The following is a 19,884-nucleotide window of genomic DNA, read 5'->3' on the forward strand; positions in this document are numbered from 1 at the left end:
TATGGCCAGAAACAGTAAGAAACGAAAGCTTTGTAACCCAGGAACCCCTGGATCCATCACCAGGGGATAAAAAGAACTTCTCTGCAAGTGTATTTCACACGTCATGGTCTTGAGCGGGAACAAAGTAACCGTATCTATACCCAAATAGATTTAATCATAGGAGGCTTGTGGAGACTAGATTTTAAAAGTAGGTTTGTATTTCTTGGTCTTTAACAGTATTAATTGTTGTTTGTATGCTATAGCAATACAATGTGACATCTTATTTAGTCCTGTTATTACTATGAATTAGAAATTATTATAAAGCCCTGTTTAATAGCAGAGAATATATGTCCAAGACAAAGCACACACTGGCTATCAAGATAGGCCTGGAATTCAGGTTTCTGTCATAAACACAGAGTTTCCCACTTTTTTTTATGTACCCAGAAGGCTCACATTTAACTTACACACTTTAAAAATTCATTTTTCATATGTTTGTTGAGTGGCTACTTTGAATCCATTTCCTCTTCTTTAAAATTGCAGAAATCACCATATTGGTTTCATAGGCAGGTGGGAAGAAACCCGAGGGTTACATGATTCTGCTCGCTTTCCTCAACTTTTTGTTTGTTTTCTTGAAACTGGGTCTCAGGTCATCCAGACTGGCCTGCAAGTCACTCTGTAGGTGAAGATGACCTTGCATTCTGGATCCTTTTGAATTTACTCTGAGTTCTGGGATTACAGTTGCAGAACTGTGCCTAGCTTTTGATTCTTTGATTATTATTATTATTATTCCTGGTAGAAATATGTTAAGTATATTAGAGACATATTAAATAATTGTTTGGGAGTGAGATTCAAATTATAGCACACAGCGCCTTGGTGATGTTTCCCAGTGTGGTGACAAGGGGTGGTTATTTTTGGGTGAGGAACTATTTGGGGAATATTATATTACATATTGTACCGGCTAGTTTTGTGTCAACTTGACACAGCTGGAGTTATCACAGAGAAAGGAGCTTCAGTTGAGGAAATGCCTCCATGAGATCTAACTGTAAGGCATTTTCTCAATTAGTGATCAAGGGGGGAAGGTGCCTTGTGGGTGGGACCATCTCTGGGCTGGTTGTCCTGGGTTCTATAAGAGAGCAGGCTGAGCAAGCCAGGGGAAGCAAGCCAGTAAGGAACATCCCTCCATGGCCTCTGTATCAGATCCTGCTTTCTGACCTGCTTGAGTTCCAGTCCTGACTTCCTTGGTGATGGACAGCAGTATGGAAGTGTAAGCCGAATAAACCCTTTCCTCCCCAACTGCTTCTTGGTCATGATGTTTGTGCAGGAATAGAAACCCTGACTAAGACAAATTGGTACCAGCATAGTGGGGTATTCCTGTGACAACCTGACCATGTTTTGTGGAGGACTGTGGAAGGACTTTGGAACTTTGGGCCAGAAGATCCATTCGGTGTTAAGAGCTCTGTCGAATGTTGTGTAGGACCTTGGAAGATAATGTTGAGAATAGTGCAGAAAAATGGAGGACTGGCTTGTGAAATTTCAGAGGGAAGATTAAAGACTTTTTTTCAGGGCCATTGCTAGTTTGATTGTGAAGATTCTGTAGTTCTGGTTAGCTGGGGCTGAAGAATCAGCTGTGATTAACAAGATACCAAAACTACTAAAGCAAAACCATTGCATTACTGGGACTATTGATGCTGGTTAGCTGGAGCTAAGAAATTAGCGGTGATTAAGAAGAGACCAGCATCATTGAGGTGACATCTTCTGGGAAGCGTTTTCTGAAAGCACAAAGAGGCTGTGTTCCAGAGATAGCCAAGGTGGTACTCCTGCTGCAGAGGGACTTGGTAATGTGTAAGGGTCATCCAGGTGGTACTGGTTTTGAAGGCATGAAGGGGTCACGCAGAACAGCTGAGGCCTGGCACTGTGAGAGGCCATGGAAGGCCATTGGTGAAGGTGCAGCCTCAGTTGCAATTGATGGCCCAGGACTGAAGGGGTTTGGAGATGTGTTTTGGAGATGCCAGTATCATGAGATGACCATGAAGAGCAGCAGCAGCAGTGGAGTACAGGCATCTGGAGCCTAGAGGATGACTCGAGTGCTACAAAGGGCATGGCTGGAGAAGTGACCCAAGCCCTTGGAGGAGCCCAGAAGATCGTGAGTTGGATCCCAGACATTGGACGGTTGGAGATTGATTTTTGCTTTTGATTGTGACTGTGCCCTGATATTTTCCCTCTTGAAGAAACTATTTTAGTGGAGCCCACAGTTAAGAGACTTTTAATTGTAAAAAGACTTTGGATTTTAAAAGAGATGGATATTTTAAAGAGATTGACATTCTAAGAATGTGTAAAGACTGTGGGACTTTTAAAGTTATTTAGAGCTTGGGAATGAATAAGAAACTAAGGGTTGAAGCTTACTAGTGATGTGTTTGTGTATCAAGTTGACAAGGGGTCAATTGTACTGGTTAGTTTTGTGTCAACTTGACACAGCTGGAGTTATCACAGAGAAAGGAGCTTCAGTTGAGGAAATGCCTCCATGAGATCTAACTGTAAGGCATTTTCTCAATTAGTGATCAAGGCCCCTTGTGGGTGGGACCATATCTGGGCTGGTAGTCTTGTGTTCTATAAGAGAGCAGGCTGAGTAAGCCAGGGGAAGCAAGCCAGTAAGGAACATCCCTCCATGGCCTCTGTATCAACTCCTGCTTCCTGACTTGCTTGAGTTCCAGTCCTGACTTCTTGGTTATGAACAGCAGTATGGAAGTGTAAGCCGAATAAACCCTTTCCTCCCCAACTGCTTCTTGGTCATGTTTGTGCAGGAATAGAAACCCTGACTAAGACACATATTTAAGAGAAAACTTACTTTGAAATACTTGTTTTTTCATTAGTTCATGAATTTATTTAGAGTAGTCTGGGCTGGTAGTCACTATGTAGATGAGGTTGGTTTTGAATGCCACAAAATCCTAGAGCCTTGGACTCCTAAGTGCTGGGCTTGTAGGCATGATCTACTACATCTGGCTTCGCTTTTACACTTCTTCTGTGATGAGAGTATGAATGACAAATAATTATAGGTAGATACATTCTATAAAACACGAAAACCGCATTAAGTTGTTGGGTTAGTTGAGAATGTGAACTAGCCAATAATTAGAACACTACTCAACGTATTCACCTGACCATGAAGCATCCTTTTCAGAAGGGCACCATTTCTTATTGGTTGCATTAGTCAATGAGAAGACCACTGTTAAAAGTAATGTTGATTAAACTAGCTCTTAGTGTGTGTGTGCGCGCGCCAGTACTAATTTGTACATGTAAAGGAAGCTCATAGGACAACATGTGGGAACCCATTCTCTTTCTCTAACATGTGAATTCTGAGAATCCATCTCATGTCATTGGATTTGAAGGCGATTATCATTTGAATTTTGTTTTTTGAGGCAGTGTCTCCTGTAGCCACAGATGGGCTTGCCTTTCTGCCCTTCCTGGCTAAATGCTGTCTATAGGTGTAAACCACCATGCCTGGCTAATTATAGTTTTTTCCTTTAATCATAAAAGTCAGATAGTGGAGATTTGATCAATGTTGCTACATTGGGAAGTAAAAATATAGGAGGTTCGGTGACCCCCAACTTCATCTTGGGGTTACTGAAAGAACTTTAGTTTTAATAAAGGGAGAATTGGGGCAGGGGACAAAAGGGGTGTGTGTTTGTGTGTGTGTATGTATGTGTTTGGACTGTGTGTGTGTTTAGCAACGTTTCTCAAGTGTGTTGTTCTGACCATTACCCTGGCTTCCATGCTGTGAGGTGATTTGAAGTGGTCTGTATGACTTAAGAGGAGCCATGCTGCACCATCTATCATGGAAGCCCTTAGCATTCCTCCACCATCCTGCATCTCTTTTCCAGGATCTGAGATCTGCTTCATAATTTGTGTTTGAAAATGGAACTGACTAATCTTCCACATTCCTTCTGGTTCTTTGGTTCCAGTTTGGAACTCTTAAACAGGCAGTATTGTGATGCAGAACATGGCTGAGCCGGACTAACATCTTAAGGTCGGTTGTGGGCAAGTAATTTTTAAAAAAGATTTATTTTACTTTTAAGTGTTTGCGTGTGTGTGTGTGGCAGATAATGGCTGCAAGCCTCTGACATGGGTGTTAGGAGCCAGAATCAGGGTCTCTCGAAGAGCAGTGAATGCTCTTAATCTCTGAGCCACCTTTGCATTATGCCACGTGGGCAGATATTTTATGAGCCACACTATCTATACATTTTCAGCATTTCAGTCCTGTGATAACAATATTTTTCTCTGTATTTTATTTTTATTTATGTAGTTATCTTTTGGGTTCTAGGGACTGAAGTTGAGGCCTTCAAAATGCTGGGCAAATGCTCTGTAGGGACATTCTCGACCTTGCTTAAGTATTTTGTCAAAAGGTGCTTTAAGTTGGTTTTCTAATCATATGGGAGATGATCAAACCAGTCGATTTAAATTATATCGAATTGAAACGAAATTCCCAGGACTTGTTTCATAATCTAAAAGTAATTTGTAAGAAGCAGCCATCATATAGTCTATATTTCTTGTCTTCTTAGATAATATCACTACTGACAGAACAAGTATGTTTTCATGAAATACTCTAATGGTAGCAATTAAAACACAGATTATGCAAATGTCCCAGCCTTCAAGCCTTTGACTACTGTGACTTCATTTTTCCTTGACCTCTTCCAACAAAAAGAATATTTCACTTTTTATTTGACCTTTAAATGGTAAAACAGGGTTCTTTTAATGGCTTCCATTGCTCTTGTTCCCACCCAAGTCTTCCATCACGTACAAATAAATGTGTCCTCCTTGTCCCCACACATAACTAGTCATACCAGCTCAGCACTGGCCTGCGTTCCATTCTGGGACACAATTTATAAGAAATTGGGCAAGTCGAAGATTGGGTCAGAAAGGATGGAGGCTAGACGGATGGAGCAGAAGAAAAGCCTGAGGATGGTGAGGGGTTTCATCTGTGGAACTCTAGGATGCAATCCAAGAGCTGCTTTGTAAAGAGCATTTTTTGGAAGAGCTGTTGTGTGTAAAGAGTGACTAGGAATCTTGGCGGGGCCTCAAGGAGAGCGCTTGGACAGGAAGTTGTTGGCATGACTTGAAGTTGCTTCCAGCAGTCCCTTCTCTAGGTCTGCATGCATGCACCCTGCATGGGATGCAAGGCAGCCCAAGAAGTATGCAAGTTAGGGATGCAGAGGTAAACATTTGTTTACACTCTCCCTTCCTGTCCTTACCAGCTAAATCCACAAACACTTTCCTTTTCTACAGCGAGGTGACATTGTAAATCCCATACTACTTTCGTGTATAATATGCCATTCTTTACTGCTGGTTCAAGTAGAAGTCAGTTTCTTCTGTTTGTACTAAGTCGGGTGATTGGGAAGAAATGTCCAGTTTTGCCTTCCCCCTGGGTTGTAAGAGCATGTCTTTATTGTGAGGCTACAACATTAGGAACTTTGGCCCATGATAACTGAGACAATAATGTGTTTTATGATGTCGTTAGGATCTTGGTGTGTATGTGCCCTGTGTACACTGCTGTATACTTTTCTTGCAGAGTTTTTAATAGCATGACTTAGAGAGGTCCTAGTTTACTAATATTACCCACAGCATAGTATTGAAGAATTTTATCCGCTGTATTGAGGTGGGACACATCTTTAATCCCAGTCCTCAGTAGGCAGAGGCAGGCAGATCCTCTGTGAGTTCCAGGCCAGCCTGATCAACAGAGAGAGTTCAAGACCAGCCAGGGATACAGGGAAACCCTGTCTCAAAAACCAAAAAACTACAGAAGAAAGAATTATTATCAAAAATATATAGTAAATATGGTAAGGAAAAATAATTTTCCTTTAAATTTTGGCTTGAGACAGCATCTTATCTCACACTAATCCAATTGGACCTCCAACTCATGAAGCACTCTCATGCTGGGACCATAGGCATGGGCCACAAACTCAGGGCCATTTTTACTTATTTTTACTTTATTCTTATGTGTCTACATGAGAATGTGCCACATGGGTATGGGTGCTATTTTGTCCAGTAGAGTGTTGGATGCTCTGGGGCTGCAGTTAATGGCAATTGTGAGCCTCTCAACATGGGTGCTTGAAGCGGAACTTAATTTGGGTCGTCTGGAAGATCAGGAAGCCTTCTTAACTGCTGCGTCATCTCCCCAGCCCCCATTTTCATCTCTTTTCAAGAGTTTTGTTAGGTCACACTTCATTCCTCATGTCCAAAACCTCTAAGGAGAACTATATGAAAGGCAATGTAGAATCCTTTTTAGGAATAGAATAGAATCCTGTTGTTACAGGAGCTATTCAATGAAATCTGCCCCCCTGAAAGTGTTTTATGGATCTCTCTCCTGAGACTACTTATGAATGTACAGTTATGTGATGGCCAGGCGGAGTGACACAGGCCTGTGCTCCGGAAAGGAGTATCAGGAGTTTATTGTCATCCTTCTTTACGCATGGAGTTCTAGGCCAGCCTGGGGTTATATAAGACCTACCTCAAAAAAAAAACAAAACAAAACAAAACAAAACAAAAAACAAAAAAACCCAAAACAACCCCCCCCCCAAAACCAGCAGCATTAGCCTGTGAGATGGCTCAGTGGGTAAAGATGCAGGCCACCAAACCCTAGGGCCTGTGTTGTAGCCCCTACACTGTGGGAGGAGCAAGTGACTATGACCACTCTAAATCAGTGCAAGCCACCACCTCTGGCTCCACCTTTTTACCGCAGTTGATAGTCAGATGAAAAACTGTAAGATTTGTAAAGCAGCAGCTTTAGAAATGGATTGAGTTGGGTTTACTTCTAGCTTTGTAGACAAAGGGGCGAAGCCTATTGAGACTTACATGCTTTGTTTTTCTACATGTTTCATAAAAAAACAATCTCAATTACGTTTATTTCAACAAAATTGGAATTGTTCAACATATTAAGACCAGGATTTGGGAGAATAAAGGTAACATTAAAGTTTTGAGAGGGTCTTTGCTCTTTTTCCTCCTTTTTTATTTTTTAGTTTTCAAGACAGGGTTTCTCTTCACAGCCCTGTCTGTCCTGGAACTCACTATGTAGACCAGGCTGGCCTTGAACTCATAGATTCACCTGCTTCTGCCTCCCGGGTGCTGTAATTAAAGATGTGTGCCACCAACCCCTGGCTATTTTAAAGCGTACTCCCCCTCCCCCCTTCTCCCCTTTTCTTTTTGGGAGGTCTTTGCTTTCAGGACTCTTAGAATATGTAATACACTTCAAAAGGGTTCAAGGCTCATTACAACTTTCAGGACTTTTACAGTTGTAAAGTCTGTATCTTTCTCGGGGTTAACTTTTGAATGTAAGGAGAGGGTGTCTTTTTAACTCCTTTACCAAGGATGTGTTTGGCTATAATAACCGAGATGCTCTGAACAACTTTCCAGTATATCAAAGTAGTATCCGCTTACAGTTTTGTGCTTGCTTAGCTTGATGGAAAGCCAGCAGAGCAGAAGAATGGCCTAAGAATCATGAGTTGAATTGCCTCCCTGGAGTCAGTGTTCCAAGTCGCTTCAGCTGGCGCTTCGCTCGAGCGCCCCCTCTCTCCCTAGAGGTCAACACGCAACTGCGAGCCAAAGGCTCGCACAAATCCCCGTTTCAAGGAGAAACCACTCAGAGCGCATGCTCAGGTGATAGTGGTTCAGTAGCGCCATTTTCGTAAGGGAAGGGCTGGCCACTAGTTCCGTCCCTAGGGCTCCCAGCATTAAAGTTGTCCAAACTGGATCAGAACGTTGCCGAACAAGTCCGGGGCCTCCTGGAGAGGAGCCTTTGTACTCCCTTGCAACGCTCCAGCCAAGACTAAAGAAATCTGTTCATTTCTCTTGTGGACAAGAGATCCTTTTCCCTCTTCACCCTTCGCCCAGGATAGCCTACAGTCCGAGACTAGAGCCTTACACTTCTGGCGTAATTTTGCGCTCACACCTGTGGCCAAAATGACAGGACTTGGAGAACTGGACGGGAATTTTTTTTTCCCCCTTGAGAACAAAGCCTAGAGAGCAGACTCTAGTACTTACAGGGCATAAGTCCGTGTACTCAGGAGCTAGGAGGTATCGCTTCTTTTGAAAATTGGTTATAAAGACACAGATCCGATAGTGGTGAGAATAGGGGTTGGTGGAAAGATAGCTAGCGGTTTGACTCGACATGGAGAAGGTCTGAGGTTTTTCAGTGTGTGTGTCTGCGCGCGCGCGCGTGTGTCTCTGTGTGTGTCTCTCTGTGTGTGCGTGTGTGTGCGCGCGCGCGAGTTTAGAAGAAACTGAGTGGAGCAAGAAAGAGCTTGAAGAGAGACAAGAAAAATCTGGTGTGGAAGAAGAGCTAGCCGGTTCCGACGTGGAGACAGCATCTCAGCCCGCCAGGCTGCCGCAGCTTCCTGGGAGGCATCCACTCCTCTCTACCCATCCTTTTTCATTCATAAGTTTGTGGCTCCGCCTGACATCCACCCCCCACCCCACCCCCACCCAGGCCGAGGGCCAAGTTTCCTGTGTAGCAATTGGTGAAAGGCAACAAAGCCTTAGCAACTGGCTCCTAGTGACCCGCGGGGCGCCTGGTAACTGGGGCCCGAGGCCGGCTCAGAGAAAGGAGCCGAGCTGTCCCTTTAAGGGATGGCCGCGGAGCGGTGAAAGTGGAGGGGGACGAGGGAGGGCGGGGAGGCAGGTCTGGGGGCGGACCTAAGAGGAGGAGGAGGAGAGGGAGGAAGAGTTGCTGCTGAAAGGAGGTGGCGAAGGAGGAGTCTGAGCAGCTGCTACTAGCCCCGCGGACACCTCCGGAGTCCTGCCCGCTGCCGCACGAGTGGCCACGGGCGCGATCCGGGCCAAATGTCTTGTCCTCCATGATCACTTTGGGAGCCGGGGGAAGACTTTGCCCGGCCTTGGGAGCTGGTGTGCGCCGTCCAGGTTTGGTGGAGACGGTGCAGCGCGAGGAGAAGGAGCTGCAGCTTGAGCAGCAGCAGCCGCCGCCGCCGCCGCCGCCGCCGCAGAGTCCGGATCACAGCGGTTACAGCCCGGGGCGTGTGCGTCCCGCGCCCAGCGGGTTCGGTTCCTCACGGAATGTCCCCGGGGCGCCCCACGCGCTGACCCTGCAGCTGCCTCCGCCTTGGGCGACCGCCTCCTCCCTCAGGCAGGCTCGGTGATTGGGACCGCGAGCTCCCAGCTCTTGGGCAGTGGGGAAGCCCCCGGGGGCGGGTGACCTCAGCTGGCCACGACCCAGCCCTCCCCCGTGCGGATCTCGCTTAAGATGGCAGCGGAGTCTGGGGAACTAATCGGGGCTTGCGAGTTCATGAAAGGTGAGGAGCAGCCGCCCGGCATCCTCCGGCCCTTCCACGCCACTCCCCCCACAACTCCTCACGGCTCACCCCTTTGTCCCAAGCCTCTACGCTGGGTTTCTTTTCGGGCCCTGTGTCCCTCAGTACTGCGGCTCGGCGCTCCGGCCCCTTCTCGCTACTCAACTCCCGGAGGACCCCCTGCTTCCGGCTTCTTTTTTTGCGTTCTCACTCCCTCTGCAGCTTCCTCGTACCCGGACAGTGCAGGCTTCTCTGCTTGGGATCCTCCTGCAAACCTCTCTTGGTGGGGATCCTGCTGGTTTTAATCCTCCATCCGCTAACCCTCTACCTCCTCGGTGGCTGGCCGGTGTTTTTGGGACACCCCCTACCCCCAACCACACCCCCCTGTCTTTCCTTCCTTCCTTCCTCTTGAAGTCTGCTAAGCTGCAGCGACAGAAGCTCGCCTCTCTTCCCATTCCACCGCAGCTGAGGTCTGGAGGTTTCCGAATCAAACTTGTGTCTCCAGTTTTGCGGGTACCCACAGCTCCTGTCTGCACCCGCCCGCACGCAACCAGGGGGTGAGGGAACTCCGAAGATGCTCTGCCCCCTGCTGGGTCTTCTAGCCTCTTGGCATGGTGTGCTTTTGGGGCTCTGTAGCTTTCTGGAAGATCCTGTTTCTCCAAGAATCCCACGTGTTAAAGGGTCTTTAAACGATGTGTAGCAGTTATTAATCCTTCGTGCATGATCTGCACTCTCAGTCTCGCGTCCCTGCTTCTCATGTTCTGTCTTTTAAACTTGTCTTTCAGATCGATTATATTTTGCTACTTTAAGGAATAGACCAAAAAGCACAATAAATATCCACTATTTCTCCATCGACGAGGAGCTGGTCTATGAAAAGTAAGTTCCCACCCCCCCTATTTTTTTTTAGCGCCCCCTGAACTAGTTTGTTGGTTCTTTGATAAGTGGGTTTCTTCACTTTCCCCAAAGAGTTCAGAAGGCATTACTAGCTTTCTATGACTTGGGGAGGGATGCACACTGTACGTAGTTTGGTCCTGTTAACACTGCAGTCCTTTTAGAATGTCACAGATATTAATTCTTCCTCCTCCCACAGCAAGTCTGGATTCCTCACACTCCCCAGAGTAGCACCAGGCCGTCATACCTGGTGTCATCACCAGACCTGTAATTGGCCTGTGAATCAGTCACTAGGTATTTGTGGGAGCACCCACAGGGTAGAGGGCAGTCAGTGTGTGTGTGTGTGTGTGTGTGTGTACTACAGGTGCCGAAGCTTCGCAATGCACAAGGCTTCTGTTGTTTGGAAAGATGTTTTTGTTTGTGCAGCCAGTTTTCTGGAAAGTGGGACGCAGGACTGTGGGGAGCTGGATCCAAGTTGCATCTATGTGGAAGATTTCCAGTGTGATTGAGTTGAACCTGATGGCCTGATGGTATTATTTATTGAGCATTGAGGAGTAGAGGATTGTCTCCCTCCACCCCCTCCATTAAGATCTGAGAGTGAAAAATCAGAACCAGGAACTGAACTCTGTGAAAGGCCATGGATGTAAAGGAAAAGGTTATTTGAATATTTTAGGCACAGTAAAACATTCATTGGAGGGTCATATTTTTTTTCGACAAAAGCAGTAGACAGGAGTAGAAAGGTGGGATTGGCTTTATCTTTTACTAAAAGAGCTGGTCTTTCAGATAAGCCTTGTATACTCTAATTTAGACATTTCATTTTATTTTGTTACCATCCTAATCAAGTGGGCAGTCAAATGAGCGGAGTGAAATGAACCGTAACAAGCTTTCTAGGGCTCACCCTGTTAGAAAGGATATTGGTAAGTCAGCCTCAGAATTTATGAGTTCTGGGCCTTGGAAGAGGAAAAATATTCTGGACCTTGAAAAGCCTATGTTTTATCTGAGAGAAAATAATCCTTAATTGTTACTTGGTCCTAGGGGGGGTCTTGGAACTGATGTCTTCAGGACCTTTCTCTCAGTGCAGGGAGGAGGATGCTTCCTGAATGGCTAAAGAGACAGTGGGCATGAAAGAGCCTTTTGCTGCGGTTCATGAATGCCCAGAGCTTCAGAGGCAAAGAGAGGCCTGAATCCCTGGTGTCAGATTACAGCTCCCCTCCTAGAGAATGGAGTTCTAAGCAGCCAGTTCTCTGACCCTGGGCACCTGGATGATGTCACCACCTTCAGTGTTTATTGAGTGGACACTCTATTGTTGGGCACTGTCTTGGCTTTCTGTCTGTGAGCTGAGGGCCTTGGGACCTTTGTGTGCCTGAGGGTAGGGACTGTGTATATACGCTATTATGTTCACTCTGCAGTGACTAAAGCACCAGGGTTTATTAATATGCATTTGAACAGGCTCTAGTTATTGAGGTCTGAATCACTTCCCTTGGGATTGCTAGATAGTAGACTTAGCAAAACTTTACAGTTAATCAACCAATCACGGTGCACAATGGTGTCTTAGAAATAATGAAGATTTTACGTGATTTTAATATTTGTATTTTAGGGTACAAGTTATATGCCCCCCTTTTTTTAACCATCTTCCTGGTGTCTTCTAAGGACAGACTTGCTAGAGAGACCATCTGGTTCGCTTTGTGAGTTTGGATGTGAACTTGAAACTGTAAGAAGCTGAGCAGGGTGTATATCTCTTTAATGCAAGCATGCATGGAGCAAAGGTAGAGGCAGGGGGATCCATGTGAGTTTGAGGGCAGCCTGTTCTACACAGACAGTTTCAGACCAGTTAGAACTACATAGTGAAAGTCTTTCTTGGAGGGGGGCGGGGAGACATCTGGGAGTGGTGGCTTATACCTGTCAATCACCTGAGAGACTCTGGTAGGAGAGTTGCTTAGTTGGAGGTGAGTCTGTGTTACATACTGACTTGCAAACAAGCTTGAGAAAAGAAACGAGTGAGAAAAGAAATGATAAAGACTCAGCCTGAACAGAGCGTTTTCTTCCCTGGTGTGATGAGCCGGAGTGTGTCACAGTAGTGACTATGGTCCTGATCACCTGCGCAAACCCATCTTTTCGTTATCCCTGCAGATCACACTGTGGTCGATGGTACGGAGCGTAACATGATGAATGTACACGTGCCTTTCAAGGTTTCAAAGATCCCCAAACCAATATGATGGATGACTAAGAGGGGCTGTGATTAAAGGGATAAAGTTGCCCTAGGAGAAGCCTCACCTGAAGTAGGAAGTACGTATGGAAGGGTGGAGACATGTCCAGGAGAGGCATTCATTAAAAGCTCCGTGGAGGCATTAAGGTCGGCTTGAAGGATGGACAGGTGCCCATGGATATGGGCGTGAGAGGAAAGAAAAGTGAGGACCAGGAGGGAGGCTCGGGAAGTGTGTTCGGTTCATAGTAAGCTGTCTGCTTTGCCTGGTGTGTGTATACAGGTCACATGGGGGAGGTGTGGAATATGACACTGAGAGGCCAGCTGGGGACAGACTGAATGCCACAGTGAGGAACCTGCATTCACCCTGGTGTGCCTTGAGTCTCTTAGAAGAGCTCCAGGACAGAGATGGCGTGGCTAGATTCATGCTAATGGCAAATAAAGGCAGATGTTTACAGAGCATTGGCCTCTGTGCTGGATCCTTTGCTACAGCGATGTCGACAGGGACAGTGAGGTTGGGTACTTTGCCCAGTGCCACTGAAATAAGCAACAGAGCTGGAATTTGAAAAGATACCATCTAGTTCCAGAGGAAATACATCCTCCATCCACAAAAAATAATGTAAAAGCATCATTTAAGACCCATTGGAGAGGATATATGGAACCACACACACACTTTGGGATGTTCAGGGGGAAGGATAAGGTACTGAATTGACATGGTGTCAGTGCTGATGGAAAAAAGGCAGGATCTGACTCCACGTGGGGGTAGTTGATGAAGACGCTGAGGGGAGGAGAGCTAAGCAGTTCTGGGGATAGTCCCTTCACAGTGGGCCTTAGAGCATCCTGAACCCAAACAAGAAAATAGGTAGACAGTTGGCTTCGGTGGGAAGATCAGACATTCTGTCTGGGTCAGGATGAATTTGAGAAATGTAAGGGATCATTTGAAGAATGTATACTTTTTTTTTAAAAAGACAATTTCTCTGTATAGCCTTGGCTGTCCTGGAGCTCACTTTGTAGAGCAGGCTGGCCTTGAACTCTCAGATCCTGATGGCTGCCTTTGCCTTCTGATTGCTGGGGTTGAAGATGTGCGTCACCAAGCCCGGCTGAGAGTTTACCTTTAAAATACTTCAAGTTGGGAGTTTCCTAAGGACGTGATTAAAGAGTGAGGCTGTTTCTGAGGAGGAAGAAATCAAGGTTTTTCAGGGTAGGGGGAGTAAAGGAAGATATAAGTAGCCAGTCAGAAGGCAAAAAATTGAAGGAAGGGATGGAGGGACGGAGGGAGAAAGGAAAGGAGGGAGGGAGAAAGGAAGGGAGGGAGGGAGGAAGGGAGGGAGGGAGGGAGGGAGGAAGGAAGGCAGGCAGACAGGCAGGCAGACAGGCAGGCAGGCAAGCAAGCAAGCAAGCAAGAAAGGCTGTGGATTGTGTCTCTGACTCTTTCTTGCAAAGATAGAACGAGACGGTCTGGAGTCCCTGGGACCCTGTGCAGTAACCTGGATTCTATCTGTGGAGCATGTCCTGAGGGCAGACACCCTAATGTGCATGTCTCCAAAGAAGGGAGTGTGTTTATATACACTGTCACATGGGACCTCATATAGCCTGGTAGCTATAATTATTTGCTGAGTGTCCTGATGAAATGTCACCTTTCTGAGTAAATTATCACCTGAGAAACTATTAACTGGGCTCTTTAAATATGAGAGCATGTTTAGTCTGGATACAGCTGTGTTTGTGCAGAAGGCCGTTGAGTTATTAAAGGATAGTAGAACTCTATGATTGAAATAATGACCTGAAAAGCCTGTGGAACAAATTTAACTAACTGGCTTCATGAGGCCAGGCTATAAAACTGAATTTTTTGTTGTTCCTTTCCTTTCCTTTCCTTTCCTTTCCTTTCCTTTCCTTTCCTTTCCTTTCCTTTCCTTTCCTTTCCTTTCCTTTCCTTTCCTTTCCCTTCCTTTCCCTTTCTCTCTCTCTCTTTCTTTCTTTCTTTCTTTCTTTCTTTCTTTCTTTTTCTTTCTTTCTTTCTTTCTTTCTTTCTTTCTTTCTTTTAGAGAAGGTCTTACTATGGTAGCTCTGGCTGTCCTGGAACTCTTTATGTAGACCAGGCTGGCCACAAACTCTCAGAGATCCACCTGTCTGCCAACTGAATGCTGGGATTTAAGGTGTGTACTACTACACGCAATTGAAACTGAAAATTTCTTCTCTGTCTGTCTCTTTATCCGATCTCATTATGCATCCCTAGCTGGCCTGGAACTCAATATTTAGACCAGACTGGCCTTGAGTGCACAGAAAAACTTGCCTGTTCTGACTCAGTCTCTTGAGCACTAGCATTAAAGGTTTGTACCACCATGGCTGGACTCTTACTTGGTTCTTAACAGAGATATCTCTATGAAGGTCAGAGATATTTTAATAAAACATAGGTGATAAGAACTTATACTTTAAAGCCTTTAATCCTAGCACTTGGAAGCCAGAGGGTAGATTTCTGAGTGTGAGGCCAGCTTGGTCTACATAGCGAGTTCCAGAACAGCAGGGTCACACAGAGAAAACCTGTCTTGAAAAATCAAAAAACCAAACAAAAACCAAAATAAAACAAAAACAAAAAGAAAGGAAGAAAGAAGGAAAGAAAAAAGAAAGAAAGAAAGAAAGGAAGGAAGGAAAGAAGGAAAGAAAGAAAGAAAGAAAGAAAGAAAGAAAGAAAGAAAGAAAGAAAGAAAGATATTTCGGGCTATGCATGTTTTCATAGGCCAGAGTTAAAATATTTACTATCCCAATAAAACTGCCTTTTTTTTTTTTTCCAAAAAGTATTTCTGTAACTGGAGCCTGTCAAGGATTTATCTGTGTTGGACTGAACTACCGACAGCAGACAGTATTCTCTTCTCTAGAATGGCTAGTTCTTTGGTGTTGAAGTTGGACTCTGTCATCCAAATAGAGGCTAACTTTTAATAACTTGGCTCATATTTTTTGGCTCAAGAGTTAGCAAAATCAAATGTGTTAATTGTCAGAACCTTTACGTGCTCCGAATGGTCATCTTGGGCGTTGGAGTTGGATGCCAGTGGTGTGGAAAGCCAGTCAGTTGAGAAGGACAGTGTGTACTCTTTCTGCTTTCAATCATATACTTTCCAATTTTTTCTGTTCTTGGCATTTTCAGAAGAAAGGTACTAAAATTTCATGACAGAGTACTAAATAAAGATGCCGAGACTGGCTGAAATTTCTTTGGTAGATCTAAGAAATGTCACCAAGTGTTTTTTACTTAAGTATAAAATTGTTTTTGTTTTGTTTTGTTTTTGTTTTTTAAAAATTCTCCTGATGTAAGTGTCATCTCTGAGGCTTATTGCCTTTATCTGCTAACCTAGACCTTGTCGTGGAAGCGTCATCCTCCTGTACATTTTTATCTAGACCTAGAATGTTTTCAGCTGAATAAGCTCACCCCTTCTAGCTCTTTCTGAGCAATGACTGGCTGGTTCAACTCAGCTGTCCTGGTTCAAACTCCTCTCCAGCCTCACTGATTGAATCTAACTTCTTTTAGCTTCTCCTGAATTGCTCTGTTTGGCCTCATACTGACTTTGACAATATGTTCTAATCTTCTGACTCCTTCTCATTCTGTCTCATTCTGTCTTCACCTGCGTCTAGCTTGTTCTCTTCCTGCACCCTGTCTCTGTATCACTGACCCAATAAAACTGCACTTCCCCCCTTTTCCCGGTCTCTCAAATAGCTCCCCTTTCTCTTCTCGTGAGAGTTGAGCATATCCTACTCTGTCAAATCTTTCTCTGTTTCATCACGTTGTCTGCCCCTCAACTAGACATCACTTTCACACATGGGTACTTTCTTGTACAAACTAACTTTACCGCCATTGTTTGGGATTGAAGGTGTGAATTAAGGTGTGTCTGCATTCCAGCCAGAGGGATTAAAGATGTGTGCTAGCTGGGCCGTAGTGGCGCACACCTTTAATCCCAGCATTTGGGAGGCAGAGGCAGAGGCAGGCACATTTCTGAGTTTGAGGCCAGCCTGGTCTACAAAGTGAGTTCCAGAACAGCCAGGGCTATACGGAGAAACCCTGTCTCAAACAAACAAACAAACAAACAAACAAACCAAAACAACAAAACTAAAAATCCCAAACAAACACAAAAAAAACCCCAAAACGATGTGTGCTAAGGACTGATCCGCACCACAACTAGAAACAGGTATTTTCAGTAAATAACACAGTCTCCAGGTTCACAGTGTGGTCAAATACCCTGCAGCAGTTAAGATGCTCAATCTTGGTTGGGGGCTGTAGCTCAATGGGAGAGATTTTCTTGGCGTGTACAAGGTGTCCTGGGCTTAATCCCCAGCACTGCAATAGAAGAGTAAATAATGAGCACTCTTAGTTGTCTATGGCGGCTTCTACTTGGGATGCTGAGAGAGGTGGATCCTTGAGTTCAAGGCTAGGTTGGGGTACATAGTGAGATCCTACCTTAAAAAACAAAATGGGCTGAAGATGTAGCTCAGTTTATAGAGTGTTACAGTACTGGGTTTAATTTCTGGCATTATGTAAACCTGGCATGGTGGCACAGGTTTGTCATCTCAGTACTAGGTAGTGAGGCAGGAGGAGGGTCAGGAGTTCGAGGTCAGCCTGGGATGTATGAGACCCTGTCTCAAAACACCAACCAACCAGCCAACCAACCAGCCAACCAACCAGCCAACCAACCAACCAACCAACCTAAACCCTCAATATGGCTCAGATATTCTTTTTTAAAATAATAGAATATCTTTGATGTATTCTTTGACAGTTTCATACACGTGGACAATGCATTCTGATCACGTGTTACTCTAATTCCTCTCTTTGACTCTCCCCAGGAACCTCCATCTTTTTTCCATTCTCTTCAGTCACTCCCAACAACCTCATTTTCGTGCCTTCTCTGTCTGTTTGTCTGCCTGCCTGCCTCTCTCCCTCCTTTAATAACCTAATAAATCTAATTAGTGCTGCCTACTGGAAGACTGATCTTGTTGAGTTCATCTTGGGTGGGTGGCCCAGTGACCACAGTGATTTCTTTGGTGCAGCATCCACACCGTGTCCCAAAGGCAGCATTTTACATCGCTCCTTCCCATTTTACCTTCTTCCCACCACCTTCCATGATGTTTCCTGAACCTTGGGTTAGGGGTTGATATTGGCGTGCAGTTTAGGGTTGAACACTCAATAGACACGTGTTCTTAATACTTTGCATAGTTACACTAACCACTGACCACTTCAGAGAGAAGCTCCTCTGCCGAGGTTGAAGGGAACGCTCATCGATAAGCATTAACATTTAGAAAGCAGTCTGACATCATGCTCCTTAGGTTCTGCTCTAGTGTCTGTGACCTCCGGAGCCACGATTGGTTTGCAGTACTAGGCCTGAATTCATTCCTGTGGAGCAGGCCTCAAGTCTAATCCAAAAGCAGCTGGTTAGCCCATAGCCTTCATGCCACTCTTGCATGGCAGGCATATTTTGCCCAGCAGAATTTTTGCTTTTTATATCTTCTGGCCTGAACACATACATTGTAGGTGTTTATTTGACTATGTATGTACCCGTGGACACAATGTTATTCTGTGGTATGCATTATGAGGCATTTACAGTCAATTCTCCTCCTTCTCTTCCCTTTTCCTTCTTTCTTCTTTCTTCTTCCTCTTCCCCCTTTTCCTCTTTTCCTCCTCTTTTTCCTCTTCCTTTTGCAGTACCAGGAAATCAAACCCAGAATCTCATGCATGTTAGGTAAGAACTCTAACCCTGATCTACACTCAGCCCTTACAGGGCTCCATGTTTTCTTTTTGGTTTTCTGAGACAGGATCTCACTTTGTAGCCCAGGGTGGCCTTCAGCTCACTATGTAGCCTAGGCTAGCCTTGCATTCATTCTTGGTAATCCTCCTTTGTGAGCCTCTCAGGTGCAGAGATTGCAGATGTGAGTCACTATGTTCAACATCTCACCGCCCATTCTTAAATCATGTGATCCACTTCCACCCAATTTTACTTTCATATTTGTTTAAATACCTTCCGCTTTGACCTCTTAGGCTTTGGCAGTGTATAGTTGGACTTTGATCTCCATAGTGATAAATTGGTACTCATTTTTTTTTCAGCTTGCTTGAGATAACTGGCAAACACACACACTTGAACTCAAGAGCCCAGGAGTCTTCTTCCAGGGTTTGCCTCTCTCAGGCAGCATGAGAGAGTGATCCAAATGGGTTGTGGGAGATGAAGCTCTGTGCCAGGTCACCCCAGGGCACTCTCACTATTTTGTTTGAACTAGACTCCTAAGACATCAGATGTTCTCACTTGTAAGTTCATAAACACATTCCCAAGCCCAAAGGAAGTGGCTTAGTGAGCCATAGCTCAAAACAACTTAGTGGGAAAAAAAAAAGGACTGGACACATCTTTTAAAATGAGGCGTAAAGGAGAACAACTTGAAATTTGTAAGTGGCTGAAGATTGCTGTGCAAGAGAACACCATGGGGATGGAGATGGAGATGGAGTGAGACTTAGTGGCAGGGCATGGGGTAAGCACAGGTAAATACGGAAGTGCATGAGACAAAACGGAGGTCAGTGCATGAAGCGCCTAACACAGTCTTCTGTGTTAGGGGGAGTGAAGAAAATAAGACCTCATTACTGCCATGGTTATTGAAAGACTTCTTCATGGAGTGATGTTTAATGTGGCACAAGCACAGGGCATTTTATGATGTCTGAGACCAGTATTGCCAGTTCTTGGTCACTGTCCAATCTCAAGACCTAGCATAGTGCTTAGCATAGGAATGGTGCCCCAGAAACACAAGCAGAATGCATGAGGGAGGGAGAGGGAGAGGGAGAGGGAGAGAGGGAGAGGGAGAGGGAGAGGGAGAAGGAGAGGGAGAGGGAGAGGGAGAGGGAGAGAGAGAGAGATTTATTCTAGGCAGAGTCTTAGGAAAAGGCGTATTTAGGAAGAGTGAGAGCCTGTTTGGAGGACAGCAGTCACAGGTAAGGATGGATGGGCTGGTCTGTGGGATCCTGAAATCCGCCCATTGGGCTTACTGATGAATGGCAAGGAACTGATCAGGGCTCTGTGCACAGGTGCCCCATAGTTTGAGAGGAGGAATGTTTGAGATACAAATTTCATTACCTTGGATGACTGGGAGAAAGCCACAGGTTAAGTAGGTTTGCGTGTTTTAAGACTGAAGGAGGAGCAACCTATCTTATGGTTGTGGTTCTGTTTTGTGTTGTTTGGTGGGAAAGTGGAAGTGAAAACGGGGTTGTTGTAATGGAGTCTTTGACTCTTGTGGTCTCCAAGCAGAGAATAGATAATACCTGACTAGGATACTTAGCCAGTTGCTGCTTTAAAGTCTGGGGAATTGTGTGGGATAGCTCATCTCAAATTCTCTGGAGGTATGGTTTGAGTTGGACTTTCTACATTTAATTGTGGAATTTATCGTTTAGCTTTTTGGGCTCTATTTTCAATTTAATGAAGAAAAAAAGTCGGTTTTAAAAAATAACCCAATACTTACAAGGACCACCAAAGAGTGGTTTGTTGGCTGGGATTTTTCAAGTTCTAT

At 45.0% G+C, this 19,884-nt stretch overlaps 1 protein-coding gene across 3 annotated transcripts in view; it reads left to right on the top strand.

The window, feature by feature from the left end:
* Nucleotides 1-3,944: 3,944 nt before the first annotated feature.
* Nucleotides 3,945-19,884, top strand: part of Cdc14a (cell division cycle 14A) — a 159,908-nt gene continuing 143,968 nt past the window's right edge. For 2 of the 3 annotated variants that reach the window (XM_021158702.3, XM_085835564.1), the window contains exons 1-2: nt 9,003-9,272; nt 10,055-10,145. In XM_021158702.3, coding sequence (XP_021014361.1) covers nt 9,224-9,272; nt 10,055-10,145 — 140 coding nt within the window. In that variant the 5' untranslated portion in view covers nt 9,003-9,223. Of the gene's footprint in view, nt 4,001-9,002; nt 9,273-10,054; nt 10,146-19,884 lie in introns of those variants that run through there. The other variant, XM_085835565.1, reaches the window with a different exon arrangement.

This window comes from Mus caroli, unplaced genomic scaffold (assembly GCF_978045245.1).
Source record: "Mus caroli unplaced genomic scaffold, Mus_caroli_1 scaffold_3, whole genome shotgun sequence".
Classification (NCBI taxonomy): domain Eukaryota; kingdom Metazoa; phylum Chordata; class Mammalia; order Rodentia; family Muridae; genus Mus; species Mus caroli.